Source organism: Silene latifolia, chromosome 4 (genome assembly GCF_048544455.1).
Source record: "Silene latifolia isolate original U9 population chromosome 4, ASM4854445v1, whole genome shotgun sequence".
NCBI classification, from domain to species: Eukaryota; Viridiplantae; Streptophyta; class Magnoliopsida; order Caryophyllales; family Caryophyllaceae; genus Silene; species Silene latifolia.
In genome coordinates, this window is record NC_133529.1 from 64,619,731 (window position 1) to 64,630,383 (window position 10,653).

Consider the following 10,653-nt stretch of genomic DNA (forward strand, 5'->3'; position numbering starts at 1 on the left):
ATTAATGGCTTCCAGGTTTTCGGATGAGAAATAGGAACCAAAAAAGAGTTGACTTAGCTAAATACAAATTAAACAACCCAGTCTAAATAACATACCCGCACCCGAACATATAAATTGACCCGATTTGATCTGACATAACCCGTCTTGACTCGGACATAATCACATAACCCGACTTGATCCGAATCGTGTTATTTCAAACCGAAATGACGTGACCCTGACCCACACACGACTCAATTGACCCATTTGCAAAGCCCGCTTAGCTAAAAACCTTAACATCTTGAATTCAGTCAATTGGCCAACATCATCGTCATCTTCACTAAGAAAAGAGCTCTCCACAAAAATGGCGGCCTTCATATCTCCCGCCTCTTCTCTCCGCCTTAAACCCTTCTCAACTCTTCGCATTCTCTCGCTCCTCCCCATTAAACCCTTTTTCCCCAACTCACCCCGAACCCTAATTTCTCCAACTCTAATTTCCCCTCTTCTATCTCCTCCTCCTCGCCGCCGCTTGTGTTCCCTAATATCCGCCGCCGTAAAGCTGCCGGAAACCTCGAAAGTCGGCGAGTTTCGAAAGAGATTGAAAATTTCAGATATTAAAGGCGGGTCGGATGAGGGTTTGGGTCGGATTGGGGAGAGGTTGGTGGTTCGTGGATGGGTTCGGACTATTCGGGTCCAAAGTAGTGTTACTTTTATCGAGGTTTTGATTTTTGATTGAGATATTATGACTATGGTGCATTTTTTGTCATTAATGAGAAAATTTGGTTGTTGAATGTTTATTGAGTTGAGTTTTGTGAATTTTGATTAGGTTAATGACGGTTCGTGTTTGTCGAATATGCAATGTGTGGTTAGTTCTGATGCTCAAGGTTATGATCAGGTAAATTTTTGTGGTGTTGAATGAATGTTTATTAGCTTGGTTGTTGATTCATTGCAGTGTTCTTGATTGATAAATCAGTGTATCAGCCAGTGTTGGAAGTGAGGGAGGCTAGTAGGGTCACTTGCTTCCTAATGAAAAAATTGAAATTTCCGAACTCTTTTCATGATTTACCTTTTTACATTATTAGTTCGCCCTCTAGATGTATATCCTGGTCCCGCTACTGATAAATGATAACAACACTATTCTATTTTTTTTCAATGTCAAAATGAGGTTGCTTATGAGTAGAATATTGTGGGTGGAATACTTGCATGAGAAGGGTGAAAAGTATACAACTTTGTGGATTTGTGGAGAATGGATGATTAGCTGTAGAGGGTTTGTTTATGGGAAGGTATTACAATTTTCTGACTAGGGTTGTTATAAGTTGAGGTGAGAAGTTAAGTATCTGAGCTCTGGTTTTCATGTTTGAGCTGAGCTAAAGTGAAACTTGAGTCAATATTCTTAAAGAACAGATGAGTAGAGGGAAGAAGTTAAGTATACAGTCTGATAGTTTGTTTCGATTTTTAGGTCGAAGCCGGTTGCATTGCCACAGGTGCATCAATTTTGGTCGAAGGCGTCATAGTTGGAAGCCCGGGATCTAAGCAGAAAATTGAGTTAAAAGTTGATAGAGTTGAGACGGTAAGGAATATTCGATTGCCACTGTTTTATTTATCTGTGCTGCCGGTGCCAATTAGACATCTTCATTTAATATATAATAAATAATAAGTTCCTCGATTCTGGATAAGCACTAGTTACAAACTTCGTCAGTGAATTAAATACGTGCTAACTGGTCTTTGTATGCCTACTAATCTACTATAATAGATTTTCTCTTGCTTTATGTTGTTACTTGTTCGTCATAGTACTTGGTTATGTTCTACTTCGAAGTTATTGCAGGAAAATCTTGAGTTTAAAACAATTTGTGGGTGGAGGAAGCTCTAAATATTGAAAATACATTGGTTTACAAATTAGAAGGCAGCTGTCCTTACAGAGCTTTGATATGGTTAAAGATTAACAGGAGGAAACTGAACCATTGTGGTGAATTTACCGATCTTTCTATTCAGGATACTGTAGTTAAAATCATTCGATAATCCAAAATGTTAATAATTGGGGAGAATTTGGGTCCATTGTTCTTTTACTTTGCTCTTGGTTTTTTCTTTGTGCAAGACTTTGTACACGACTATGTGCGGGAAAGTTCTTAAAATTGGTCTTATGCATCTAGCTATGCTACAGAAATTATATTTATTAACATGTGCTGGCTTTTCTTCTTTAGTTAGGTAGTCCCAATTTGTACACAATTTGGGGATAGTAACTTCTACTTGTGAGAGCAGTATCTGTCATCTCCACTAAGGAATGGGGATATTTTTGTCATGAAGACTTGTCTACTTCTACATGCAAAAGTTATTGATTAACAGTTTTTTTGTTGACACCTTGTTTGGTTGTGTCAGGTTGGTAAGAGTGATTTTTCATTTCCCATTCAGAAGAAAAGCGTCACCAGAGAATTTTTGCGGACCAAAGCTCATCTTCGCCCTAGAACCAATACTTTTGGTGCGGTATGGACTCACCTTATGTTTCGCTAGAAGGGAGATATCCCATCTTCAGTTGTCATTTACTTGTGCTAAGTATTGTGGACAAAATATTCTGCTAAGCCTTGCAAAGTTGAAGAAAGTTGCTCATGACTCTAAAGTCTAAAGTTGCCTTTGTTTATATGGAAATGGGGTATGGAGTACAGAGTATGTGGTAGAAAAAGGGGAGTGTAAATTATAACGCCCAGGTTTTTTTGGTACTGGCGTACGGCTGTCAGCTGAACTTAACAATTAATTGCAGTATTTTTATAAATTGAATGAAATTGCATACAAATTTAGCATTTTTTTCATGGTTTTGCGACATTATAGAAGGTACTTTGCAAATTCATGATGATTCATGTCAGCTGACCCTAATTCATTTTGGGAAGAAGGCTATGTTGTTGCATAGTCATCACTTGAGAGTACTTGTTACGGGGTATTATTTTCCAATATGAAACATGTAAAAGAATATCAAAATATATATGATATTGTAGCGTTCACTTTATATGTTGTAATTTAACTTCATGATGCTGTGCGTACTATTCCACTGATTTGTTAGAGAGCTTGATGTGGCTCACTTTTTAATCTCACATTTGATAAAGAATGCAGTTTTGGCGTCTCAATGACAATTATTTTTTGTTTGCAAGCTGGTTTAGGTTGCAAGGGTGAGGAATGCTCTAGCGTATGCAACGCATAAGTTTTTCCAAGAAAATGGGTTTGTTTGGATCGCAAGTCCCATTATCACTGCTTCAGATTGTGAAGGTGCTGGTGAACAGTTCTGTGTGACTACTTTGGTATGCATTGTATACGTCTTGTTTTGGTGCATGGCGTTTTAATTGGATTTCAATTCAATTTACTGGAGACCTGAGGGTTTTAAGTTGATTTGGAGAATCACCTTTGAAATGTGCTTGAGCTTGTTATCTGTATATCTTTGAGGGGCTGTCGTTGACTAGATAGTCGGCACATTGCCTCTTATCTTACACTATCGATGCATTTCATATAAACTCATTTAAGATTCCAAGTTGATTGTCTACTCCAAAGACAGTCACCACCCTATTCTACCTTAGGACCCCCTTGTTCAAGGCTTCATGTCAAAGTATAACAATATTACCCAAGTGCCTCAATAATGACTCCCGCAAATTGCAGGGCCGCAGAGGAGGAGAAGAGGAGGGGGGGGGGGGGGGGGGATCAAATGTACACAGCTTTACCCTTGAGTCTGCAACACAAAAAGGTTGATTCCAAAGCTCCATGTCAAAATGTTGCAGCAAAATTATTTTCCAGCTTTTCAGCCTCAAGATTCATTCATAATCTATTTATCTCACTAGTATTCTCTTCTGAAGTGAAACAGGATCTTCTATTCTTTCTTCTGAAGTTGTAAGCTGTGAAATGTTGCTGCAAGGGATTAACAATGTTTTATCTACAGATTCCAACCTCCCCTGAAGCTGTGGGTTCTTCTGAAGCTACAATCCCTAAAACAAAAGAGGGGTTGATTGATTGGTCCCAAGTGAGTAAAATCTATATTTGTTTTGCAATTGATTGACAGAATTTAAATGCTCTTATCTGAAAAAAAAATTCCAGTAGCGATGTTACTATGTAGTCTCCCTAATGTATTGCGCACGAAATCAGGCCTCTATCTCGAAGTGTTATATATACTTGAATTTGAAAATTATAGTTTTTGATTGATTTAGAACCGATGTTACTCTGGCACTTCACTTAGCTGCTGTGTTCCGACACGATACCGACACTTGGACATTTCACTTTAGACCAAAAAATTGAAAAATTGGCACAAAATAGCTGTATCCGACACTTGACACGTGTCGGAGAGTCGGGGTAACACAGTTTAGATTTTAGAACATTGATTTATGATGAATAAGTGGATAATGCCAGCTTGTTCATTTGTTACGATTGTGTTCAAGTCTGTAAGAATTTCTGTTGCTATAACCTTCAAACTATAATGAACCTTATAAATTATATAATGCTCAAACGCTAGACGAATGAGTTACTTGTTATGGTGGCATGCCAATGAACCTTCAAAGTTCAAACTATAATGGGAGTTGTTCATTTAAATGCTTTCAAAATTGTGAAAATTGAGTTTTTATCTCTCTAATTTGATATCTCCTATATGCTTTCAGTATCCTACCAATGATGTTCATTTAATATGTCAAGAACTATTAATTTAAATCTCGCAAGTACTTCGTTTATGTGTCAGGATTTTTTTGGGAAGCCAGCATTTCTGACAGTCTCGGGCCAACTTAATGCTGAAACATATGCTACAGCTCTTTCTGATGTAATGACTTCCTCTGAGCTGCTCCTCATGTTTGCTCTGCATATCCCCATCTTGCATATTTGATATGTTGTTGCCATTCTGCCAGGTATATACGTTTGGCCCTACGTTTCGAGCTGAAAATTCAAACACTTCTAGACATTTAGCTGAATTTTGGGTAATTTATCTGAAAATTTCACAACATCTTGCAGCTGCCTGTTATGATTTTCCGTTCTGATGTTTGATTCATTGGTTTTAGATGATTGAACCAGAACTAGCTTTTGCGGATCTCAATGTTGACATGGCTTGTGCCACTGCTTACCTCCAGTATGTAGTATGTTATCGTGCGCACCCCTTGTGATCACATTTCACTAATACATGGATTTTGGATGTGATATTGTGAAATACAGATGAACGTGTAGTTTATTTCTTATTTCTTGTGAAGGTGAGGTACATACTTGAAAACTGCAAGGAAGATATGAATTTTTTCAACACATGGATTGAAAAAGGCATTATCAAGCGATTGAATGTAAGATATCTTGCTGAACCATGCAAAAAAGTTATTTTTGTGGGACATTAGGCTGATTATAATTATGTATCACTCCATTTCAATTTTATAGGCCCATTTGACAAGGGTCATTTTAAGAAAATATGTCAAAGTATCATATTGGCCTTGCCTTCATATTTTAGGAGTTTGTTCAATCAAGCTAGAGAGTGTGTAGGCTGTTTAAATATGAATATTAGTGATTTGATTTATTAAAGTTAGAGAGGCACTTAAAATTTTGGAACGTCTTGATATGTACATGAGCATGATAAAAATAAAACCAAGGGAGTATTACCTTCTTTGCGTCTGTTATGAGTTTCCTGTTAGATACTTTTGAACTTGATGTATGTTACAGCCTAACATTTCTGAAACTATTTGTCATCTGCAGGATGTTGCTGAGAGAGATTTTGTCCATCTAACTTATACAGATGCTGTTGACCTTCTTCTAAAAGCTAACACAAAATTTGAATTCCCGGTGCGCATTTTCACTACATAATTTTTCAATGAATCTGATTTGTCTCTGTGGTTGGAGAGAATGGAGTGGAGGGGGAGGATCCATTGGGATGATGAAGTTTGACTGTACTTTTCTTTTGTCTTTTGTCTTTTTTTTTGTTTCTTTTACCTTTCTTTCGCTGATTTTTCCAACATTTTTAATTGAATCTCTACTTTGTTATCTTTCCGTTATTTTGTTTTCCCCATTCTCTTGGAGTTGTTTCATTTGAAGCTCTTCTAAGCTCTTATTGAAAAGGCTACATTCTCTTGTCTTAAGAATTTTCAATCAGATTTTTTCGCTTCTCCAAATCGGCTCCATGAAGTGCTATTTTACACTATTGTAAAAGGATACTCCCTCCGTCCCGGTCAATTGTTGTCCTTTGGTGTTGGCACAAAGACCAAGGAAAGAGGATGGGGCCAATTACTAAATGACAAGTGGACCAAATTGTGTGTGAATAATCAAATTGCTCATCAAGTTCATTCTTAAAATAGAAAGGACAGCAATTGACTGAGACACCCCAAAATGGAATAGGACAACAAATGACCGGGACACAGGGAGTACTTGTTTGCCATACACAAACCTTTATTTTCTAGACTATTGTATGTCTACAACAACAACAACATCAGAGCCTTAATCCCAAAATGATTTGGGGTCGGCTGCCATGAATCATCCCTTAGAACCGTCCCTGGTGAACGCACACCTCAAAATGTGAATAGAAAAGGGAAAAATGAAAAACAAAAGGGAGAGCGAAAATGTAATACAAAGTCAAGGTAGACTATTGTATGTCTGACTTCAGTAAAAAATAGGATTTGTTATGCCATTTAGTTTTGCTTAATCGTGTATGTTATCTCAATAGGTCAAGTGGGGTTGCGATCTTCAAAGTGAACACGAGCGTTATATTACTGAGAAAGCCTTTGGTGGCTGTCCTGTAATAATTAGAGACTATCCTAAGGTAAGGATACTTGTTGAGCAGTTGGTTGATTGTGTTTTGTGACTGTTAGTTTATGATGAAGCTGAAAACGGTTTAAAATGCGGTATTCAGGATATAAAGGCATTCTATATGCGGGAAAATGATGATGGGAAGACTGTTGCGGCTATGGATATGTTGGTTCCAAGGGTAATTCTCTATACCTGTCTAATTTTATTTATTACACTAACATACCGTAAGCTACGTCACCTTATCGTCACATGGCTATGACACTTGGACACTTCAATTCAAGAAAAAATTACATGTAGAGTTTCATACATAGTTGAGTCTTACACTTGGATTTACAGTTATGCACCCTCGAACCTGCTCATAGTTCTAAAGTCTGAGTAATATACACTACATTTTAACCATCCTGATAGCAAATTCAAGAACATGAAGAATGACGTAGATCCGTAGATGATAACTACTTCAATTCAATGTCATATCAAAGTTCATAGTGGTTGGGGTCTTTTACTCACCTACTATTACATAATCTGTATATTTTAAATTATTTGATGGTGTTGAGTAGTCTTGGCCAGGTAAAACGTTCTCCAACATAGTTATTTGTGAATTCTGCTTTCTGAAAATGGAACATCCTTTGAACTTTTGAAGATAGTGGAGATAAATAAGGCATATATTTATAAGGTCGTCACTAAAGATAATCTAGTGAGAGTTCAATGGTAAAGCCGCGTACCTCTCTCCACCATAACTTTGAATCCTTGAGGTTTGAGTTTTGAGGTTGTTTTGAACCGGGAGAGAGGGGGTTCAGCTGTGAGATTTTTTTTCAGTTGGTATTTCATAAGACGGGCATATCTGATTTAACCTTAAAACAGGTCAAATTGTACCCCATTTAGATTGATGGGACAAGCTTTTTGCAAGTCCTAGGCATTCTACTTTTGTCTCATCTGACCTGTTTTAAGTTTAAACGGATAATGCCTGCCTTAAATTAGAATTTGTGATTTTTGTTCCCTGTCACATTAGGATCCTATTAGGCCCCCATTTGGCAGTTCCTCCAATACTTGTAGTCGATGGTCATAAATGGATCAGTCTTTTGACTTTGAAATACATGTGTACGACAGGTAGGGGAGCTTATTGGTGGAAGTCAAAGAGAAGAGCGACTTGATTTCCTTGAAAACCGTTTGGATGAACTGAACCTTAACAAGGAAAGCTACTGGTGGTACCTTGATCTACGTCGTTATGGGTCAGGTTAGCCTCCAGTGTTTTGTTTACTACTCAGATATTTACACAGTACATAACATTCAAATGTCAAAGAAATGGATTTGTCGAAGTGACCCTCTTTATTTTCATATTAATGCCAAGGGTTGTGAGGGAAATGTAAAAAAAAATCCAGGAAATGGCGATTATGTAGCTCAACCAGTTGTTGTGACGACCTTGACTGTGAATGTTTTGGCTGGTCTGTAGTGGCCAAATAAAAATAAATTGATTGATGGTTAGTATATAAAAATATGTTAAAATGGTAGAATAATTTCTTAATCAACAACCCAAGAATGAAATATTGTTTACTTTCAAAAAAAAAAAAGAATGAAAGATTGTTGATGAAGATGCTCGGCCTAAAAGTTTGTGGTATGTTAATTGCTATGAGTTGCGTGTTTAGAGTCAGTTATTTGATACACAAATTCTATGATCTGCAGTACCTCATGCCGGATTCGGACTCGGTTTTGAGAGGCTCGTTCAGTTTGCAACGGGGATTGATAACATAAGAGATGCAATACCGTTTCCCCGCTCACCTGGCTCTGCTGAATTCTGATTTTTAAGCTCAACATCTTGAAATTTTTTAATCGCAAATTAGAAATGTCCTATTGTTTTGTACCAAATTCATATAGGTGTCTTTCCTTCATACTGTTAAAGAGATAAAAGCTGGAGATGCAAGTAGAAAGCGTTCCAATCCCGAATGCTATTTTTTATCGGTTTTTGTGTAAAAAAGTTTGTACATTTTACACAAAAAACTTTACTGCAAAGGAGGTACGTAGTGCTGTCTTTCAAATGGGGGCGTTTAAGGCTCCAGGCCCGAATGGTATTCCTGCTTGTTTCTATCAAAAGTGTTGGGCTCTGGTTAAGCATGACTTTACTGCGGGAGTTTTATCTATTTTAAACTCGGGGAGGGTTTTGAAGGAGCTTAATAGGACTTTTATTACGCTCATACCAAAAAATGATGCCCCGGAAGGCGTCTCGGACTATCGACCTATTAGTCTCTGTAATGTGATCATGTGTGTTGTGACTAAATGTATAGCGAACAGTTTAGCAAAGGTTATGGGATCCATTGTTAGTGAGTCACAAAACGCTTTTCTACCGGGTCGGAGTATTAGTGATAATATTCTTTTGGCTCATGAGGCAATTCATCATATTACGAGGTACAGGAAAGGATTGCATGGACGTTGTGCTTTTAAAGCATATATGAGCAAAGCGTATGATAGGATAAAATGGGATTTTTTGGAGATGGCCTTGGTAAAATTTGGTTTCCCATTGAAGTTGGTACGGCTTATCATGAACTGTGTCAACTCGGTGAGTTATGAAATCCTTTATAATGGGAAACCTTCACCGCATGATTCGGACCACGGTGCGGCTCGAGACAGAGGGGATCCTTTGTCGCCGTATCTCTTTATACTTTGTATGGAGGTTCTCTCGGCCAATATAGATCACGCTCAGGATTCAGGCAGGCTGGATGGGTTTAAGTTATGCACAGGAGTACGACCAATGACACATTTATTTTTCGCTGATGATGCGGTGTTCTTCTTCAAGGATAAAGGCGAAACTGCTTACCATCTCAGGAGCATTATTGATAATTTCTTGTGAGGCTTAGGACAAAAGCTTAATCCAATGAAATCGGGTCTCATTTTCGGTCCGAATACTACTCTTGCAAAGGCACAACTAATCCTCAAGGTTTTCAATGTTAGAGCTAATAGGGGTATTGGGAAATATCTCGGAATACCGGCAGAATTTCAGGAGTGGAAGAAGGGTATTTTCCAATCTTTAGTGGACCATATTACGAAGAGAATCTCTTCATGGAACGGCATCTTTCTATCACCAGCGGGGCGGTTAACTCTAATTTCATCGGTTCTATCCAATCTCTCAAATTACTTCCTATCGGTATTTAAAATACCGGTAAGTGTGGCAAAAAAGATTAACTCTCTTTTGGCACAATTTTGGTGGACGGGATGTAAGCTGGGGACGACTGTTCATTGGTGTAGTAAGAACTTCTTAAGCCTTCCAAAAGGTAAGGGAGGACTCGGGATTCGCAACATCGAATGCTTGAATCAGGCACTATTGGCTAAGCATGGGTGGCGGTTGATCTCGGGAGAAAAGTCCTTATTTAGTAGGATTTTTAAACAGAAAGTGTTCGGCAGTGATATGGTCGATCCGAATAGAGTACCGAAAGCAGGAACCAATTGCTCATGGGGGGTCCGGAGCATTATACATGGATTTCAGGCGATTAAGGATTACTTGGGATGGAAGCCGGGTCGAGACTCAAGACTAAATTTATGGGTAACAAGGTGGGTAGGGGGTAATTGCCCGGAACCAAGGGACCATTGGCTGGGGGCTAGGGATGTGCACTTGGTGAATTTAGAAGTTAGGAATCTCCTGCTTCCTAATGGTAAGTGGAATGAGCACTTCATCCGGGCTTTGTTTAAAGAGGAGTACGCATCGAGGATTTTGGCAACTCGGGTGCGGGATACGAATGAGTCTGATGAAATCTATTGGCCTTTTACAAAGGACGGGGTTTTCACGGTCAAGAGTGGTTATGGTCTGATTTTTGAAGAGTATATGAGCCGAAAGGGTACTATTAGAGATAAAACTAGGATCGGGGAGCGGGGAAGGGACTTCTGCAGGAAACGTTTATGGAATCTTCCGGTCCCAAACACTTGGAAAATTCTGGTTTGGAGGATCATTACGAACAC

At 38.4% G+C, this 10,653-nt stretch overlaps 1 protein-coding gene across 1 annotated transcript; it reads left to right on the top strand.

Annotated features, from left to right (window-relative positions):
- The first annotated feature begins 275 nt into the window (after positions 1 to 275).
- LOC141653540 (asparagine--tRNA ligase, chloroplastic/mitochondrial-like) lies at positions 276 to 8,774 on the top strand. Its single transcript, XM_074461335.1, has 15 exons — positions 276 to 694; positions 803 to 871; positions 1,436 to 1,546; positions 2,353 to 2,457; positions 3,126 to 3,263; positions 3,893 to 3,973; positions 4,679 to 4,756; positions 4,842 to 4,910; positions 4,992 to 5,066; positions 5,178 to 5,261; positions 5,665 to 5,751; positions 6,626 to 6,721; positions 6,812 to 6,886; positions 7,816 to 7,942; positions 8,389 to 8,774. The coding sequence occupies exons 1-15, from the start codon at positions 341 to 343 to the stop codon at positions 8,502 to 8,504; spliced, it is 1,665 nt and encodes a 554-aa protein (XP_074317436.1). The 5' UTR covers positions 276 to 340; the 3' UTR covers positions 8,505 to 8,774.
- Positions 8,775 to 10,653: the final 1,879 nt, after the last annotated feature.

What these genes read in the sequence shown, in the direction of transcription:
- LOC141653540 (XM_074461335.1), top strand. Translation starts at nt 341, where the DNA reads ATGGCGGCCTTCATATCTCCCGCCTCTTCTCTCCGCCTTAAACCCTTC. An exon ending in GTAGTGTTACTTTTATCGAG is followed by an intron (nt 695 to 802) that starts GTTTTGATTTTT and finishes AATTTTGATTAG; the next exon opens with GTTAATGACGGTTCGTGTTT. An exon ending in TGGATATGTTGGTTCCAAGG is followed by an intron (nt 6,887 to 7,815) that starts GTAATTCTCTAT and finishes TGTGTACGACAG; the next exon opens with GTAGGGGAGCTTATTGGTGG.